The sequence below is a fragment of the Hemibagrus wyckioides genome, linkage group LG18, assembly GCF_019097595.1.
Source record: "Hemibagrus wyckioides isolate EC202008001 linkage group LG18, SWU_Hwy_1.0, whole genome shotgun sequence".
In the NCBI taxonomy this organism is placed as follows: domain Eukaryota; kingdom Metazoa; phylum Chordata; class Actinopteri; order Siluriformes; family Bagridae; genus Hemibagrus; species Hemibagrus wyckioides.
In genome coordinates this window covers 1952501-1973652 of record NC_080727.1, presented here as the reverse complement: position 1 = coordinate 1973652, position 21152 = coordinate 1952501, and the positions used below count along the sequence as shown (strand labels likewise).

Here is a 21152-nt window from a genome sequence, read left to right as displayed (position 1 = left end):
CCAAACTCACTCATCCATGTCTTTATGGACCTTGCTTTGGTCACTGGTGTGCAGTCATGTTGGAACAGGAAGGGGTCATCCCCAAACTGTTCCCACAAAGTTGTGAGCATGAAATTGTCCAAAATGTCTTGGCATGAAGCTGAAGCATTAAGAGTTCCTTTCACTGGAGCTAAGGGGCCGAGTCCAACCCCTGAACGCAATGATCTGGAGGGATGTTCCAATACTTTTGACAGTATAGTGTATTTAGGCAGTAATCCATGTTAACTCCTATAACACGCTCTCTGTGAATGAGTAAGACTTGGAAGCTCACTCAGTATTGAACAAAGCAAAGCTCTCTGGTCGGTGTCGAACCCGACAACATCTCATTTGTGATGATTAATGTGAAATATTAAAATATTCAGAAGCTGTAGCCATGTTATCTGCCGGATATCGATTTAGGCGACGGTATCATGTGAGGCGTTTATTTAATAGCCCCGTCTCGCTAGTGTGTGCTGAAATATTTATCGCTCTCTTCTTCTGTTACATTCGCTGTATAAATCTGATGGGCAGCAGCAATACATCCATGATGAGAAAAAACACAGCAACTGGCTCGTATTTCATTATAGAGCTGCTCATAACCGGGATGATTATGTGCCAAAAGACTTTTTTGGCTCCTGACTCCTCGACTCTGACGGCTTTTTAACACGCTACGCAAAAATGCATTGAGCTTTGATTCATGTTCATACTTCACCTAGGTTGAAATATTGCTAACGTACGCTTTTAGCTTAGCATTTTTAAACAAACTCCCGTTTGCAGTAAATGGAATCATCTCTCGAGTGTGAGTTGACTTGAGCGATTCAGCAAGTGATTCAAGTGAAGCGAATCAATGAATCTCAGCTCATATACTGATAGGGTCTAAGGTTCTAATTAAATATGATTAGAACAAACATGATCGGGTCATTTATGGGTTCGAACTCCATTGGGGTCGTTTCTATACAGCATTTTGCTATTCTGAGCACTACTTCATACAAATAATAAAAGAATCACTTTAAAAGAACGTTTCATGAATCATTCATCACTACGTACAGCAAAATCCTGAAAGTAAATTCTGTCCACTGTGTGAAGACACTCGTTCCACAGGAATGGAGCAATTTGTTAAAAATGAAGCAGAGTGTCATATACCTGTACAGCAGACTGTATTTATGTAACACAGCCTCCATTTTGAGTGTTTCCCTCAGTGATCTCTGAGAGGCACCTGCTATATGATGCTCACGTTAGCAATATTAGCATCATACACAACTAAACACCATGCATGTCCTAGCTGACTGATTGTGTGTTCATTTTATTTGATGTATTGTGACATTTAAGGTATTTATTTCCAGTCCTGTGTGTGAAGCTAGCATCCAAATGGTGCTCATCCCAAGAAGCAACAAAAAAAGTTATGATAGTGTAAGATAAGATGGTTATGAGAGGGAAAAAATAGAGATAGATCATTTGTGCTGCTAAAGGATTAGGTAAGCATTTTTTTATTTGGTTGTGCATGTTACAGTGACAATAAAGATATTCTATTCTGATCGAAAACTGTCAGCAAGACGTCAAAACGCTAACACATTGGCGGGAACGTAACACCGCCAGAGCGCCGTGAGTTCGCCGCTGCTCCCATCTGTCTCATTGTGAAGAGCAAAGGATCTGTCTTAACACATTAATAATTAATAACTGATCTGTATCGAGGGGCTAATGAATGGAGATCCTCGCCGTCCCTGTGCAGCCATTTTTCATATTCTGCTGATGGTCCTTCCTTTTATGTGTGTGTGTGTGTGTGTGTGCGCTCACTTTATCTTAATCTCTTTATGGGAACAGAATGTCCAGACAGTGCAGTGGACACATGCTGACACGGTGATGGCATTCACATGCTACAGCTAGAAGACTAAATACATCATTGTTGTATATTAATATTAAGGATTAAACAGAAATACTGTCACATTTTCTTTGTGTATTGTGCTATTTAAGCTCGTTTCAGGCCTGATATTGTTGCAAAAGTGCCAAACTGACAGAAATCTGTGTGAAGCTAGTATGAGAGATGCTAGCATCCAAGCGGTGCTAATCCCAAGAAGCAACAAAAACAAGCTATGAGAGTGTAAGATAGTTATGTGAGGTGGAAAATAAATACAGATGATTTATGCTGCAGGCAACATTGTGGCTTAGTGGTTAGCACTGTTGCCTCACAGCAAGAAGGTCCTGGGTTCGAACAGACAGGGGTCTTTCTGTGTGGAGACTGCATGTTCTCCCCGAGCCTGTGTGGGTTTACTCCGGGTACTCCGGTTTCCTCCCACAGTCCAAAAACATGTGCATTAGGTTGATTGGTAATTCTAAATTGCCCATAGGAGTGTGTGTGAGTGTGTGTGGTTGTCTGTCTATATGTGTGGCCCTGTGATGGACTGGTGACCTGTCCAGGGTGTACCCCTGCCTTTCACCCAATGTGTGCTGGGATAGGCTCCAGCAGACCCCCATGACACTAATTAGGAATAAAGCAGGTATAGAAGATGGATGGATGAATTTATGCTGCTAAAATGTTCCCAAATGATTACTTTAGCTAATACAGAGAGTGTATGCTAATTTTAGTAGCTATCTTGCTAATATTTGTGAAACACTGCAAAAACACTGCAGATGATAGCAAACATGTTCCGTTTATTAGCTAGTTATAAAATCATCAGTGAACTTTATTGTAAGAAAAGAAGAAATAAACAAACAGACACAGCGATAAATGACAATATTTCTTTTATTTTTCTCTCTCCCTCTAGATTTTAAAGGTTTATTATTTACAAACAAACAAAAAAACAAAACAAAAGAGAATTTGTCTGCATAAAGTTTGTAAGAAAGTATACATTTTATCGTTCGTCTTTCCAGATCGAATAACCCGGTTTCTTTTTTTTTCTTTTTTTTCCTGTTAATTATATATTCGTTTTTTAATTTTTTTAACGCACACAACGAGCACAATGAAAAGATGAGCTGTGTTTTTGTTTTCTCCGCCTCCTTTTTTCATCATGCAGGAAATGAAACGATAATCTCACGTGCATCCAGGAGACTTTGGGTTTTATGCCCTTGTTTATTTGCAGCACGGTCTCTCTTTTCTTCTTCACACACACACACACACACACACACAACATATATACACACACAGAGAGAAGGACAAAGACAAAGGGATGGAAAAAAATAAAAAATATAAACGATAGGAATCTACGTGCTGGTTTCTCGAATGTCACCGTACCGAACGACTGGTGTTTATTTGTCTTAGTTCTGCACATGTGCGTGTGTTCATAATAACGTGAGACGAGCATATTAAAAGCAGGAAGCATTTCTCATCTAAAGGCAAAGTGCAGTGTCAAAAATATAGCTGCAGCTGAGCGTTGCTAACTCTAGGCTAGTTCAGAGGTGTGCATCAGGACCGCGGTCTCTCAGAAACAAACAAAAATCGACCTACAAGCTTGCGTGACAGAGAAAGGCCACGTTCGTTAACATTAACATACTTTATTAACTCAGTAAACGCTTTCGCCTGGTCACGGTTTCCTTACATTCTTGCTAGCAAACAGACGGCTGTTCGTTTTCACACGCAAAACAGAACAAAAGAATTTTAACTTTTGAAATGAAATTTCAATTTTATCTGAGAAAAATAGATCTCAGAAGGAAGTAGCAAAAATGGCTGATGCTTCTGGTAAGGATGCTTAGCTAATACAGCTAGCTTGGTTACTAATCGAAAGAGTAGCAAATAAAATCGAAGGCCCAAGTTTCATGCTTGTGATTTCATGCTACTTCAGTTTGTCACAGAAATACAAAAAACTTGACTGGCCATGCCCACTAGGGACATCAGCAGCAGTTAGTTCACGCCCACAAGACAAACAGCTAGCAGTACAAGCTACGCTGAACACGACACATTCAATTTCAGTTCTATTTCATTGAATATTTTGTTTATATTTACGGACAGAAATATTGCAGACATTTTTGGATCCAGGATTTTTACGAAAAACGCTAAACAAAAAAGAAGAAAAGAGTCTGTCGCACACCTCTACGCTACACCTCACCCTACACACTATGGCATAAGTCAGACGAGTGACGTCTCACCGTAGCATTACAGCATCTCAATTCAACCTCAGTGAAATGTATTGCGAGTTTCGTACCGAAACGTTCTGTTATCAGAAAGTGCAATTTCAAAGAATGTTACGCTTTGGCCAGTTTTGCTCCGCCCACTCCAGTGAATCCAAACCCAACTAGCGCTACAAGCTATACATGGATTCTGTTCATATTCACAAGTGCTCTGTAACTTTATACATGTGTTCATTTGCATCCCGGACCTACAGAAGTGTGTTAGTTCATATTTTTTGTTAGCATGTTATTATTATTAGTGGCTGTGTTTTACACCGAAAATCAACTTGAACGTTATAACGTGTTAGGATTTGCTGAATTTTGTCCGTTTCAAGTTTTTACAAGAAATGAGCAGCTCGGCGAGTCTCTCAGGAACATCCCCAAAAAAATCCCCCAAAAATTTGATCAAAATCACGTAACAAAAGACAACAAATAATCAACAAACCGTCACTCAATCCAAGGCCCAATTCTCATCATGGCTGTTTTTGCTAACTAATAAGCTAGCATCTTTACTGAAAGATTCACTGTACACTTGCAAGCTAGTGATACACTATACTATCAAAAGTATTGGGACACCCCTCTAGATCATAGAATTCAGGTGTTGTTTTTCAGGGGTTGGGCTCCGCCCCTTAGTTCCAATGAAAGGAACTCTTAATGCTTCAGCTTCATACCAAGACATTTTGGACAATTTCATGCTCTTTGTGGGAACAGTTTGGGGATGACCCCTTCCTGTTCCAACATGACTGCACACCAGTGACCAAAGCAAGGTCCATAAAGACATGGATGAGTGAGTTTGGTGTGGATGAACTTGACTGTCCTGCACAGAGTCCTGACCTCAACCCGATAGAACACCTTTGGGATGAATTAGAGTGGAGACTGTGAGACAGACCTTCTCCTCCAACATCAGTGTCTGACCTCACAAATGTGCTTCTAGAGGAACGGTCAAAAATTCCCATAAACACACTCCTAAACCTTGTGGAAAACCTTCCCAGAAGAGTTGAAGCTGTTATAGCTGCAAAGGGCGGGACAACTCCATATTACATTCATGTGCATGGAAAAGCAGACGTCCCAAAACTTTTGGCAATATAGTGTAATTAATAAGCCGTACAGATGCATGTTCAAGGCCTCGGTATTTAATCTGCCGTAATCCGCTGTGGGAAGATATGCTAGCTGAAATTAGCATGATGCTAGGAGGAGAAGATAAAGAGGAACTGAACTACAAGATTTTAGCATGACAACTTTAGCGTGACGCGTCATACCTGCCACGAAAGTTGGGTAAAGAACAGACTTTGCGTGGACGTTTTGCTGCCTTCAAGTCCTTCTCAAGATCCTCCTTTTTTATCTTAAAGAACAGCGTGATATGAACACAAAAGTATTTAGAGGGAAATAAAATACATGGCCTGGAAAAAAAACAAAAACATTACATGAAGGCTTCTTAAAAGGCTTTCATAAAAAAACTTGTTAAGCCGGCAGGAGGAGGAGCTTCTGTCATGTGATCATGTTTATTTATTTATTTAGCAGCAAACAAATAAACATTATGGAATTAATAACAGCAGTGACAGTGATATAACCGCTCAATCAGTCGCTTCTAGAAAACTAGAAATTCCGGCATAGTGCGATATCTCGGAATTCCCACGTTTCCAACAGGACTTGAAGGCAACACCTATTTTCCATGCCATGTTTTGGAGATTTTTAGAAGAAGCTGAAGGAATACACACTCGTCCGTGTGAGCACACACACACACACACACACACACGCTGGGAAGGATGAGACGGGTGAAAGTCTTGATATAGTTTAGGCACAAATACTTAAAAACGTGCTTTTGGTGAAGAATCTTCTGAAACGCTTCTGTCACACACACACACACACACACACACACATCGCTTCCAGGCAGACAGAGAAGAAAAAAATAACTTCTTACAATACATTTAAACGTCAAGGATTTTAAATAGTATCTTCTGTAAGTAGTTGTGGTGGTGCATGCGGGAGAGTGAAGATGCCTGGAGTTGGGTGAATGCAGCACGCTGAGCTTCGGTCAGTCCTGTGAGTCTGAAGCGTGGTGAAAAAAATGAGGCTTGAAACTTCAGGCTCTCTGATGCTTCACTGCCATCTTATTGAACCCTCATGTTCTGTTCACTGCTTACATCCTATAATGAACTCTAATCTATTTATTTATTTAAGCCTTCTCTTTATCTCAGTGAAGATATGTGGACATGAAATTTCATAGTATGAGAGAAAAAAGATCCTGTGGAAAACAATTTTAATTCTATTCTTATTTTTTATTATCTACAATAAGATGTGCACTGAAATGCTGGAAATCTAAACTCTAAAAAAAAAAATAAAACAGCCAACCAACATCAGTGTATTCAGTGACTCAACAAAAAAGTGAATCTCTGACCATGAATCTCTGAATCTCATGACCAAATGATTCACTGACTCGTACAATGACTTGTATGAAAGAGCAGGGAATCTCTTTCATTAGCAAATGATTCAATGATTCATACTGCACACTGACTTGAATGAAAGAGCACTGAATCTCTTTCAATATCAAATGATTCACTGATTCATACACTGACCTGAATGAAAGAGCAGGGAATCTGTCATTATCAAATGATTCACTGATTCATACACTGACTTGAATGAAAAAGCAGGGAATCTCTTTCAATATCAAATGACTCACTGATTCATGCAGTACCCCAACTAAGAGAGCAGGGAATCTCAGTCATAATTAAAAGTTTCAGTGATTCACACACTGACCTGAATGAGAGGGAAGTGAATCTCAGTCACGATCGAAGAAGTTGCTGAGTCACATTTTAAGTCAAATAAGATATGGGCAATTTAAAAGATTCGCTGATTCACACACTGACTTGAATGAGAGAGAAGAGGAATCTTAGTTATGATCAAAAGAGTCACTGAATCACTGATTCACACACTGACTGATTCACTGAGTCACACACTGGCCCAATGTAAAGGAGAATGAAGTTCAGGCATGATCAGAACATCCACTGAGTCACATTCTGAGTCGAATGAGAGCAGATAGAATCTTAGTTATGAGCAAAAGAGTCACTGAATCACCGATTCACACGCTGACTGATTTAGAGGAGAATAAAGTTCAGTCATGATCAGGAGATTCACTGAGTCACATTCTGAGTGCAAACTTCAAACTTAGTTATGATTCACTGATTCACACACTGACCTGAAAGAGACAGCAGTGAATCTTACTTATGATCGAAAGTGTCTCTGATTATGTCTGCTAAGTGATGAAGTACCTAATGAGAGAAATGTGAGCTTCCTGTGATAAAAATATTGGATAGTAATGTTCATTTGTTTGTGATGTGAAAATATCATCATCATAACCTTTCCAGTACATGAACAGAACATAAGGGTGAGGTTACCTATACCTGAGGTTCAAGCCTCTTTGAGGATGCTTATCCACACACTCACACACACACATACACCAACACACACATGAGCGAGAAACCTTAATGCAACACAGCTTTAGCTGTAGCTTGCTTCTCAGACGGAAACAAATATTTTCTCCTCGTCCTCGATCCCATTTACAGACGGACTGTGACACAGAAAACAAATCCGTAATCAATAACAGCAATGAAAAACCCGAGTAGAGTGCAAATCAGATTCATTCTGACATTTCATTCTGCGCATCACTGATGCAGCTCAGATGGATTTATTTGCTCATATACTCTCTCTCTCTTCTAAAAAAAAGAAAAGAAAAAAAGTGCTGTGCAATGGGCGTGTAGAATCCACAGTTTGGTTAACGGCGCTCGTTATGAAGTGTACAGAGAGCTGAATAACTGACCGATCCAAAGCCCCGGCTTCTGTATGCCTTGTTCCTCTTGCTCTCTGGGTGGAAAATCAAGACATCAATAAATGAAACCAACAAAAAGTGGAGACTCTTAGCTCTTCGCTAAGCTGATTTGTTTAATAAAGTTGCTAAACTGCATAGCTAATTTGTAGAAGAACATTAGCATTAAGCCCTGGGTTAGAATTGATTTTAATTACTCATGTGTGTACACAAAATCTGTATATTATCCATACGATAAATGTTTAAATGTCTAATTATTAAATTAAATCACGTGTAACCGTTGTTACGTTTTAATAGGGAAGGAGTCTCCAGTGTCAGTGTTCTGTAAGAGTGTAACAGCGACATCTACATCGAATATTTGATCTTATTAAACTTCAAGACAGAGAGGCGATGACTGTTTATTGCTGCTTTAACGTAACAGGAAGTGAGGTGTTCTAACGGTGTTCCACATCATCACATGTAACTCTAAATGGATAAAAGTGTTATTATTTAACGAACAAAAAGGTCATTGCTAAAGGAAACCCATCGTAGAAACAGTAACAGTAGCATTAAGACAGGGCTCGGGATCGGTCAGTTCTTTTCCATGAGAGATGTGAAACTGTGAACGTGAATGTGAAAAAATAAAACACAACAAGCAACTGCATAGCGATATCCAGAGTGACATCCAGAGCGGATAGCTCGAGCGTAATACTGACGTGAACGAAAAACAGGAATAGCGAGTTGAAGTCAGTGCACCGTTCAGCTTACAGTAACGACTTCTTATCGTAGGTGTGGATCGACGTTCTATAAATACGGGGGCCATTTAGAAACAAGTGTGCTTTTAGACTACAAAAAGCTTTTTGTCCCATCATCGATCTCTCCTCGCTGCTGTTCTCCGGTCTCTAAAAGACCACTGCGAGCTAACGTTGGCCTCTTACAGCGATCTCGAACAAACGATCATGCCGTGGTTTGCATTAAGGTTCGCGTGTCGCTAACAATGATAATGATAACTCGTGATCACTTCTGTACATATGCATATATATGTATGTATGTATATATATATATATAGAGAGAGTTCTATTTATATTGATGTGGGTGATATCCAGGCTTCAGACCGGTAAGACATTGCCATGTTCGAGAATGCACCACACGTTATTCTGCAAGGACTAGCTCTACAAAACTATTTACAACACACATATAGTTTCATCTTTATAATCACAGTCTATTGCATAATGGTGATAATCTTTAGTTTATAAATATTATAAATGTACACAGTCACATACATTTCATCATGTCCGTCTCAGAAACCAGGGGTAGAAAAGAATCCACCTGCAGCCCTGCTCCCTCTTTCACAAATAATTAACAGGAGAAAAGGATAAAATCAAAAAAAAAAAAAAGAAAAAAAAAAATAGCAACTTTTATTTCCTTCGATCCTGTAACACTGCCTCGGTCTTAACACTACACCTCAGTTACTGGACCGTCGTATTGCAATGGAGGAACTCTTTTACTCTTTTCCCCCGCTCTTCTTTTTTCCTCCGTGTAATCTCCGTCCTCTTGATAAATATCCGTATCGGTGAGCGTGTGCAGCCTTTTTTATTTTTGTTGTATTTATTTATTTATTTTTTTTGGAACGCCAGTATCGGTTATTCGTGTAGGTTTTCCACAGTGATGCCAAAAAAGCTGCTGAATGCTGGACTTGTATTTGGACATCGCTTCAAAACAAAACAAAACAAAACGATTTCAGAAAATAAAAGCCAGCGATCACGTTTCATTCCAGTTACAAAAAACAAAAAAGACAAACAAGAACAAGAAAAAAACGTAACAAAGAAAGAGAAAAAAGAAAAAAAGCTCGGAATCCCCAACATGTCCGTCGTATATACATATCAGAAAGGAAGACTTGCATTTATACTAGTGTTTTCCCGCCTTTTTTCATATAGGCAGTGCCAAATATTCTAGATTTACATGTATATATTTGTATAATATACATTCTTACGTTGAAGGGAAAAGGTTTCTAAAATAGAATATAATACAAGGGCGAGTCTGTACAGGAGATCTACGAGGTTGGTTGGAGGAAGAAACAAAAATACTCGTCTCTTTTTTTTTCTCCATAAAAATGAAGCAAAATCATTCTTTTAAAAAAATCAATCAATAAATAAATGAAGAAGAAGAACCGAAAGAAAAATCATAAATTCGACGCGAAGCGCAACTTGTCTTGTTCAGTCTCGGTGCCGCTGTTTAAGACGGCCGACTCTCTCCTGGATCCCATGGGATCTCTGTGCTGGACTGTAGAGGGCGCTGCTCGCACCGGTGGCAGTGCGCCTGATGACATTTGTCGGAAAAGCGCCACCCTCGGAGGGACGGTGGCACGAATGGCACCCTGCTGTGGGGCAGAGCCAGGGGCTTGTGGGGAGGGGCTTACTGCGGGCTGGATAGATGCCAAGGATTCTCCGGACGATGGATGTTGTCTGATGGCTAGTGAGGTTTCATGAGGCAGCGAGGGCTGAGAGGCCGAAAGATGGCGCACGTCCCTGCTAAGACTGCTGTGAACCTCGTTTCTTTGCGGGGACGCCTGCTGCGGCTGCGACGACTGCTGCTGCTGTTGCTGCGTCGTTATGGCCGACAGCTGGGGCACGAGCGACAGCTGCGAAGCCGTGGGCGATCCGTACTGGAAGGTTCGCCCTGCCGTGAACGAGCAGGGAGACATGACGCCTCCGGGCGTCGGCTGCTGCTGTAGGGGCGTGGCCGGGTTTCCTGGCGACGAGAAGGCCACGCTCCCTGCTAGGCGAGCCGCAGGGATGATGGATGCCGAGGTGCTGTAGGTCATGGGGGGCATAGGGGTCAGGGGTGAGGATTGCAGTTGCTGCTGGAACTGGCTGTTTGCAAAAGGAGGCTGAGCTGGAGAGTTAATGATGGAGTTTCCGGACATGGGCGTTGAATTCGCCCCTGTGAACGACTGCTTCCTCTCCACCATCATCACCATCTCCCGGTCCTGTCGGATAATCTGCTTCAGAAGCTCGTTCTCCTGTGTATTGAACACGCCGGCATTCAGGTCCTTCTGGAACTTCTGGAGCAGGAGGGAATTCTTCTTCCCTGGAAAGAACAACATGTTAGCTAGCCATCATGAACACCATGCAGCACGTGAAATAGTACAGCATATGAAATGGAAAACAGTGGAGATGTAATGGAGACATGGGGACCACAAAGGGAGGACTGATAACTAAGCTAAAACACAATTTGATGTACCTAAAAACACCCGACACTACTAACTAAACCCTGCGTTCTAATACGTTCTCAAGATCGCATACACAACACACACCTTAGCTTTATCTATTGATTTATCCATGAGAATACACGGTGCAATGGCAGAATGTTGGCGTTGGTACACTTGGCCTTCCTTACTTAATTAACCCACTCAACTGGCTTTATTTCAATCAAAGGATGAATGATTCTGATATTTAACCTCTAGTGCATCGGCTAAACTGTCCATACAGATCCAAGAGCGGCCATTAAGCCCGAGCTCATTTGAAGTCCGTGACATGCAGCCATTACCCGAATATTAGATTTCGACTGCAATAAAGACAAACAGCACAGGAGATGTTTCGATCAGGCCTTTATCTACGTCCTTCAATACCCGGACAACATGTCGGAACGACTCCTGTAATCGCAGGAAGGGCTTTTAAACGTAACTCTACTGGGTAAAGATAATCCCTGACCGTGTCAGAAGTAGAATTACGTTTACACTCTCTTGAGATGCAGAACCTTCTTCAGTGGGAGGAACTGTCAGAAACAAGGCACTCGAGAAATCAATTCTGGTGACAAGCATCGATCAGACGTGGCGTGTGAGGAGGTGTAGAGAATACGATTGGTTATGAAAGGTTATTTGACACGCAGTGTGTCACAGTGGATGATTTGAGGTTGATGTTGTGGGGGGTTCAATATTATAACACATAACTACTGTAGCGCTCTCTTTGTCTTACAGATTTATTTCTCATTAAAAGTGCCAATAAATAACTAATCTTCTCCTCTGGTATAACGTATCCAATTCCTCCCCACTATCCGGACCTTCCTGTGTCGTAAGAGCAAGATGCGTTGAAGGTTGAGACAAGAAGGTTGAGACAAGAAGGTTGAGACATCTTTCCAAAATGCCCACTCATCTATTCTGGATACACCAACTAATGCTGGTGTCTTTCTCATTTCTCAGAAATCAGGGACACTTGTTTGGTCTCTTGGCCACAAATAGCCATGATATCTTCAGAACTTTTTCATAAACATGGAAATGTAGCAGTCAGGAAAAAAGACTTCTGTGTCTTTTGATTTTGAACTGAAAGGCTAACTTCCTCCCCATCCAGAGGTCCAGAGATCAAGGACAATTATTGGTGCTTGGACCCCAAACCACAAATGACTCTGGCATCGTCAGGATCGGGCTTTCAACAAAACAGGTGGTCATTAAGAATAGAATTAGGTCTTTGGTGAAAACTTTATACCTTACAAAAATAAAATTAGGCCGGTAATGGGTTAGCATAGGTCTGGTTGACAGCAGAGATAGTACGGTGGCTCTTCCTAGCAAGAGCGCGGGGCAGTTATGCAAGCATGGACACTGTCAGAACTCTCTGAGCGGACACACTACAGGGTGGTCCGGAGTCTTCTCCAATTACCTATTACTATTATACACTTGCATAAAACTTTACTAAATCTATAAAAATAAAATAAAGAAACTTCTTCAGGCTTGGATAAGAAGGAGCAAACTCGGCTTTATTGTAGTAAGACGATTCTTAACAACACCAATATGGCATTTAAATACACCGCGTCAGACTCGATGTGGTCAAATGCGACAGCCAGTAAAAAATCCCCCCTATTTATCCTGGCATCCTTACACCTCCTATCACTTATTTGTGGTTGACATTTGACTGCGATCGGTTGATATTTCAACAAGAAGATATCTGGATCTTCTCACATTGACATCTGCTTGGTTAACATATACTGTACATAAAACATTAAGCTACAGATCAAGCAGGCCCACTCTTTGCATGCTTTGACCCCTGGCCACAATAGACAAACCAGGTCTCATCCCAGGACACTAATACAGTGGAATCTGCTCAAACTCATCATCCTTCCCAGGCACTCAGTTCTGTTTATCTTTACTCTTCCACACCTGTACTGTAATGATATATAACTCCATTATCCAGTGTCACCCAGAAGAGGACAGGTTCTACATTGAGGAGGTTCCTTTTCTTCCTCCTGTTGTCTCGGCTGGCTTTTTTCTCACCACCTTCATCTCTGGCTTGTTCATTAGAGACTGAAATCTGCATCTGGAATTCTGTAAAGCTGGAATTCTGTGACAATATCTATTGATAAAAGTGCTCGGACCCCTGGTTGTTGATGGCTCTGGCATTATTGAGATAGAAACCAAATTCTCCTGAAGATCTTTTGATCAGTTTTTTATCCATGTATAGAGGATCAAAATATGTTTGAGTTGTCCCGAACTAGATTGCTGATTATAAGTGTGAACTGGTAGCTATATCCCAGTGAATCTGGCCTGAAGGAACTAGCCTTTATGTAAGACTTTTAAAACATTTAACGCAGCAGCAGTGTCTGGGATTTATTTCTTCAGATTTGACCTTTTTCGGTTTGCTGAACGGCTTGCAGCCAAGCAGAACTCTTCAATCAGTAGAACCCGAAGGCGTAAAAGCCGTTAACAATCAATCTCTCGACTACGGCCTTGAACGTGGAGGTGGCGTCCTTTCTCTCGCCAACCGCCGTTCAGCTTGTGTTCTGATACATCTCTCTCCTTTACCATTACTGTAAAAATATCTACAGCTAGAGCTGATCTTCTTTACGGACGTTCAGGCCCGATTCTGCAATCCTGCAGCAACAGATAAAAGCTGTTTTTGTGATTAATTAGACTGTGGGTTGGGATTCTTTCATGAGAGGAACAAAATCAACACTTGTACTCTTGTGCAATCACGCCTGGGTTAATCTGGTGCCCGAAAACTGGACCGCACAGGCGGGGACAGTGAAAAATATTCTGTACGAGGGCTAATGCTTCAGCTGGCGAGGGAAAACTGGGGAATGAGATTGGAAAATGAATCTGCTGAGTTTCTGCGTGTTACTAGCGCTGTGTAATCAGACTTCAGAGAGAGATTCTTCTACAGATTCTCTGCTGAGGATGATGGACGTATCCTCTGCTGATCAGATGTCATTTAGAGGTAAATTATAATAATAATGATACTGTATTGTGCAAAAGACTTTCATTACACATGTAGTAGTTTGTTTGGAGTGTTTATTTGTTGAGAAATTAAATGTTTGGGATTCTAATGCAGAAGAAACCTAATAAATATCAAATCTCCGGTGTCAGATCTAATTTTCTAGGAGAGTGCATCTGACAGTGGTGCTGCTGCAATTCCCAGGTTTATATGATCGAATCGTTTCTATAGCAACGGCTCATTCACAGGGTTAGTGCCGTTATGTAACGAAACCTCCAATCGTTAATGCGGTGAAGTGTCCTCTAAGGAGATGTTGATTTAACAGTTATTGAAGGAGGCTGCAGTGTCTTCTTCAATTAAATAACTTTATGTTTTTCTCACATCTCCAGGACAAAGGAGCGACTTTTTATAGCTGCTTTAAGGTAAAAGCGAAAAAAGGAAATAACATTGAATGTAGTTATAAACGGATAAAAAATATATCTTATTTGAATTTAAAAAACAAATGAAAAGCTAATTATTGTGGTAAAAGAGGAATAAAACACTCCAGAACGTGCTGTTAGTGGGGAAAAAACTTTGCCGTGGTAACAGTACCTCCATATTTTCACACCGCCTCTGATTATAGTATGAATTATGGATTATTTTCATGTAACAGCATTAAACACTAAACTAAAACTAAACAATGGCTGTTAGTTATAGTTCTTATTTTTTCTGTTTGTTTTTGTATTATATATTTTTAAAAATATAATTATATATTTTTTTCTTTGATTATTATATATTCATATATTCTACATATATTAACATTTATTTTTTTAAATGTTTTTATGTGTCAGTTTTATGTTTACTTTTTCTGTTTATATCAGATTATTGATTCTGTCCATCAGGAGGTTCTAGTGTTAGCTGTGTGTCTGGATGTGTGTTTCTTCTTTATTACTGGATATTACCCTGCAGTCATCACACAGGAGCCGTCTGAACACGAGACGCGAGTCCCGCTAGGGCTTTCCTGCTTGGTCAATTATAAAAATATATAAATAAACGGAGCGAAGTGTTTTTGAGAACAGGAGCTGATGATTAATCTGGTGCTGCCGTCTCACTGCTGTACTGCGATCTCACGTCTTACTGCATCTTTCTACAAGATGCTAAACTACAGCGGAGCAGTTATCTATTATCCATAGCTTTATTTATTTTGATCGGATAAACAGATGAAAACGTGTCAATAAGTGAAGAAGAGACATTCGTATTTGCAGAAGCTTCTGACCGGAACATTTATCCGGTGTGACAGGAATTAACGTGAGCCAGTTCTTGAGGACGATGGAGTGTCCCCCGGGACACTGGAGCAGGTTTAGGAAGCGAGACATGTCCTTGCATATCCAAACACACACAGTGTCACTGTCGGTTCTTCATATTTGCCATCACGGCAAGACAAACACGACTAGCTGAACTTTGTTAGGTGGCGGTTGGGGTTGATATTTGCTTTAGAGAGGTTAAGACTGGCTATTATTTATTTATTTATTCTAAACAGGCAATGACCACGATGTGTAAAGACCTCAGGAGCATTACCATTCCATATTTCTGGTCGCATACAAGAGCTCCAGGGCTGCAGGTGGCGCTGTTAAAGTTTTATGACAAGATAAAAAAGTCATCTGTCTTAAAATGGATCATTTAGGGTAACTGATATGAGCTTTAAACATATAAATCAAATGATATGAGCTATAAACAATGATGCCCTAGACCTTTTTTCATCTAACAAAAGTGCAGAGCGAATCAAAATCCAGCATGGAGGAAAAAGTGCTGACAGAAAATAAGAAGTCTAGTTTGTCAGCAAGTTTTGCATGGATATTTATGACGTATTCTATCTGAGATATTTTAAAGTTGCAACTTAGAAACATGTTACATGTTAGAAAGTGAGTTGACTCAACTGCAGAAATCAGAATCGACTCCTGAATCAGAATCGACTGCAGGAATCAGGAACTGATTCAGATATGCCATGTATTCTGGGTTTTTGTAAATGTGAGCTGCTAAACTGAGCCAAAGGACAGAGATGTAACGTGTTTTGAAGATCTGGACTTGAAAAAAAGGAAATAAATAAACATTTGATGCGATTTATAAGATGACTGAATCATATAATTATATTTAGCGCCTACTTTGTGGTCATGGGGGATTTTTTAAAATTCTATTGCGCTTGTTTCCTAGCATATTTCTAGTCAAAGTCCTGCTGTGTGATACAGTGTGTGTCAGGAAATAATCATTTCACCACGATTTGGTGAAAAAGCATCTTCAGCCTCTTCGTGGTTTGTTTCATTCTGCTCTAAATCTTCACGATGAGAAACAGAACAATCACGGACATTTAGAATCTAGCTACAGCTGAAATTCTCTGATCTACACAACACAACTTCTCCGAAAACAAAAAACACCACAGCTCACTAAAGACTACTGCTGAGAGAAAATCCAGACTTACATGATGGAGGAAAATAAATTTGGAGGAAGCGTGAACTCTGTGGATGAGGAGTTAAACAGAAACATGTTACTGATGAGGAACACGAGTCTGACAGCCTCTAATTTCCTGTAGCACCTAGCATTTTATACGTTTTAGCATCCGCTGACATTTTCAGTTATAAACTGAGTGTGTGTGTGTGTGTGTGTTTTTCACTCTCTGAATCAGGTGTGTTACAGTAAAAGTTTAAGATTAGAGTGTTATAAACAGAGCAAGAATTCTAAATCAGGGTCAGTATTTAATTTTACATGTACAAATGCTCTGATATCGAGAGACGCCGATACGCCTAGCATATGTTGCAACGCTAATGAACAGATGAAGCTAAACAACAGCGGTCTATAAAGGTTTATGATGAATGATGGCAACCAGAAGCAAAGCAGGCTGCAGACTGTGCTCGAAAGTTTCGAGAGGAGGAACTCGTGCGAGAGGAGACACTACTGCAAGAGGAGGAACTACTGTGAGAGCTGGAATACTGCGAGAGGAGAAACTGTTGAAAGAGGAGGAACGACTGTGGGGGGGTGGTACTGTAGCAGAAGAAACTACTGCAAGAGGAGAAACTACTGCGAGAGGTGGAACTAGTGTGAGAGTGGAGGGACTAATGCAAGAGAACTACTGAGAGAGGAGGAACTACTATAAGAGGAGGAACTACTGCAGAAATGTTTGTATTTTCAAAGTAATGCTGATATCAAACCCATTTCTGCTCTCTGAGATGCTCCAAGTGCTTGTTCATCTAAAAAGCAGCTCAGATTTGATCTTTAACCAGTAAAATTCTGTGTATGGTTTTCCAGGGAAAAACACACTGGAAGCCATTCTCATCTACATATATACATAAATAAATAACCATGTCACCATTAGGGATGAATCTTTGTAGGATCTTTTAAAGAAATAAGAGTGTTAATTATTCTCTCTTGTGCTACTGGACTCCACTGTTGGATGGTCTGCTTGTCGTTTTCTCTCTGCTTCTCTCTCAGGGCTCGTTGGCGATGATTAGTTTCATGCCTCTAGCTCTCGCTCGTTTCCACGACCCACTTGCCGGATTTTTTGTCTGTCAGCTTTAAATTAAACTTTGTGAGGTGTTTTACGGCGTCGTATTAAAGCTCCAGCACTTAGCCAGGTGCTTCTTCTTCTCTACACCTCCGCTAACTACTAATAACAGTAACGCTAATAATAATAATAATAATTATAATAATAACGCTAAGTCAATGATGCATTGTACAAAACTGTGTATGACGAGTAAGTAAACGACTCCTGACTCTCTTGTGTTGGGTTTTTGGTTGTGTGTGTGTGTAAGATGTTGCACTGGGAAGCGATGACAAAACCATGATAAAGAAGACGCAGCGCTGAGGATGAAGATGGAAACCATAGAGAAGTAGCATCATGCCGAGTGTCGCTAGCAGAAAGGATTTCTTCACTAAAGCTCCAGTTATTAGTCAGAGTGTTACAGTGAGCATGCAGTGACGAGGTCTCTGTACTCTAGATATATACATAATCTGTGTTTTTACTGAAATAAGGCAAGTCAAAAGAGTTTCTTCTGCTTTCTGGGATAAATAAAAGAGATCTTTTATTGAGGGAAATTTCTGGCTTTTTGGAATTTCAACCGATCTTCTCTGATTTTTTCTGATTATCATCCAGACCAAGTGTCCTGATGTTGTTGTTTTTGTTCTTTCAGCTGTTCCCTGTTTAGGGTCGCCACAGCGGATCATTTGGTCTGCATGTTTTGATTTGAAACAGGTTTTATGCCGGATGCCCTCCCTGATGCAACCTTCCCATTTAATCTGGTTTGGGACCGGCACTGAGAGTTAACTCTTCAGTAGATGGGTTAGCGCCCTGCCCAGGAATCGAACCCGGGTCACGGCAATGAGAGCGTGGGATCCTGACGCGGTAAAATCAGAACTATTTTGACTTGACTCTCTTTAAACTCCAGCTCTAAGTGTCCTAACCTAAACCCTCACCTTCTTCAGTAACACGAATTGACCCCCAAACAAACAAACAAACAAATAAGCGAGCGCACAAGCGTCCGTCTGTCTGAGCGTACTGTACTGTAGATCTTTCCCATGATGCTTTAAAGTTTGTGGAGATTTTTGTTTTTGTTTTTTTGAGATGTGGGATTGTATCGAGGAATTTACCTGCTGCCTAATCTTCGGCCAGGACACTCTTGAAAACGAGATGAGCTCATCTCAAGAGGAACTCCTGGTTGAATAATTTTTAGATAGAAATACATATACATTGTGATCAATCGTGACACAAGGCATTCTGGTCAGTGCATGGTTAACTTTCGGCTTTTTATCAAATATCAATTTTTTTTCTCTTGCGTAGGATGGAACAAGCATTTGCAGTCCAAAAATGAAATAAATAAAAAGGAGAATGAAAATAAATGACAGCACAACGAGCACAGATCATGACCCGGTCTGCAGTTTTTTCTTTCCTTTATATGAGACAAAACCCATGTTTTTTGGGGTTCGACTCGTCCAAATCGAATCAGAGCAGGATGTAAAGCATCGTGGTCATGCTTGTGGGTTTTATTATTTTTTTCCGAGCGTAAAGAGGAAAGCAGGGTATTTCCACACGATGCAGGAATTAAATCAGGAAATCCATCAGCAACAATGACACGTCACATCATCTCCGGGATTAAGTTTTAGAGATTGGACTGGCCTGATCACGTCAGTGCTTATCTGCTATTGATTTCTTTCGACTCGGACGTCACGATGATGCAAAAGCAAGCCGGTATGAACATGCCTGAGTTTCAACATCCAGAAAAAAAACAAACACAACAACAGAAAACCACCATCACAAGCAGTAGTTTTGCCGTGCCTTGGGAAAGATTTGATTACCTTCAGAAATAACACAAATAAAATGTTGCTTAAACTCAAGCGGCCGTATTCAGAGTTGAGTTCAGAAGTTCACGTTTAGCGCAGATTATTAAAAAAAAAAAAATCAGAAGAATAAAGTTAAATGTGTGATCAAATGACCCGCATTTCACACGCGGTACAATCTCATTATCCAGACCTGCCTTTGTGTTTGATATTAAAAAAAGTGCAAAACATTCGTCTGCGCTGGATCAAGTGCTAGTTTATAAGCGGAAGACGTTTTCTTCCATTTGACCAGATGCTGCAGTGCAATAATTAATGCCATAATAACAACATTGGATTATTCACGCAGCAAATGTTCTGGTACCGTTCTAGATTCATGTTTCTCCCCAGTTCAGATAATTCATCCAGTATGTTATATTATATATATAAATAAGTGTATGTAATTTAATTAATTATATACATTAATCACACACACATATATATAAATAATAATAATAATAATAATAATAATTATTATTATTATTATTATTATTATCATCTCTTGCTTTTATGTTTATATCATAATACAGTTGTTATTATGTCTGTTATTCAGTCCGCATTTTCTATCCCCGATTTTTTTCCATGTGTTTAAAGATGCCAATGCTAAAAAAGCATTTCTAAAAAAAAAATCCACACAGCAAATTGTTAATTTCAAGTCCCATCGGAAATCTTGTAATTATGAGCTGAGTGTAATTTCATGTCGTAACTCTTTCATCACTAATTTTCCAACTTGTGGGCGTCAATAAGGAAAATTCATGATGGATTCGGATATTGAGGCTGAAGCTGTAATTCTGTCTTTATTTTCCATCGTTACGACTGCTAACTAACATCTCCGTCACTGACGATCCAAAAAAACCCGGATAAAGCTTCCTCGTCTTTGTCCTGAACCCGCCCCAGGTCCCGCCCTAATCCCCGCCTCTGAATTTCCCGGGACTCTGCTGTCATGCCGCAGGTTAGGTTCTGACTCTGAATACGGCCCATGGAGGTGTTTTTGCAGGCACTGGTGTCATTATAAAGTACAGACTATGACAGCCACATGCTGTGTTAGTAAAAAAGTCACATTCTTCTCATATGCTTAGAGGAAAAACGGTATACTTCGTGTGGCCTGGTCACAGTGAACCTGCTGATCATCACAATTTGTCTTAGCTGCTGCAAAAGTAAGAAGTATTCGTAATTATTACATGCAGCATGCAGTTTGTCAACATCTGAGGAAACTGCACTAGAATATAATAATACTCATTAATACAAATAAATAATTAAATAGAATATACGCTCGAGATCTGAAATCTCATCTTTGGAGAATTTAATGAAAGACATTTCATATTCATCTCTACTGAAGGACTGAAATATAGTGAGAATTTATCACATTTTCTGGACCATAATTTGTCTTTTTATTGATAATGTAACAAAAGATATCTGATTTTTTGTGTATTTCTGGTAGATGTGATACCCCAGGGGTTAAATTCGTTCCCTTACACTTTTATTATTAAATGCTAAAACAAATTATACAATGTTGTAACAGATAGATTTTATTTTTCTGTAGAATTTATTTATTAAATTTTAGTTCAGAATCAGTCCAGAAAATATAATAAATTCACAATAAAAAGTGAATAATATTTTTTGCAATGTTAAATCTTTTTTTAAAGTTAAAAGGTCAAAAAGGTCTTAACAAAATTTTTATGACTTCA

General features: G+C 39.9%; 1 protein-coding gene across 2 annotated transcripts in view; it reads right to left on the bottom strand.

Moving 5' to 3' along the window:
• Positions 1 to 2771: 2771 nt before the first annotated feature.
• The window catches only part of LOC131368686 (potassium/sodium hyperpolarization-activated cyclic nucleotide-gated channel 1), a 124102-nt gene continuing 105721 nt past the window's right edge, over positions 2772 to 21152 (bottom strand). Inside the window, exons 8-10 of one of the 2 annotated variants that reach the window (XM_058414731.1) lie at positions 20560 to 20613; positions 18742 to 18805; positions 10677 to 11011 (exon numbers count right to left, since the gene is read on the bottom strand). In XM_058414731.1, coding sequence (XP_058270714.1) covers positions 10825 to 11011; positions 18742 to 18805; positions 20560 to 20613 — 305 coding nt within the window. In that variant the 3' untranslated portion in view covers positions 10677 to 10824. Of the gene's footprint in view, positions 11012 to 18741; positions 18806 to 20559; positions 20614 to 21152 lie in introns of both variants that reach the window. The other variant, XM_058414730.1, reaches the window with a different exon arrangement.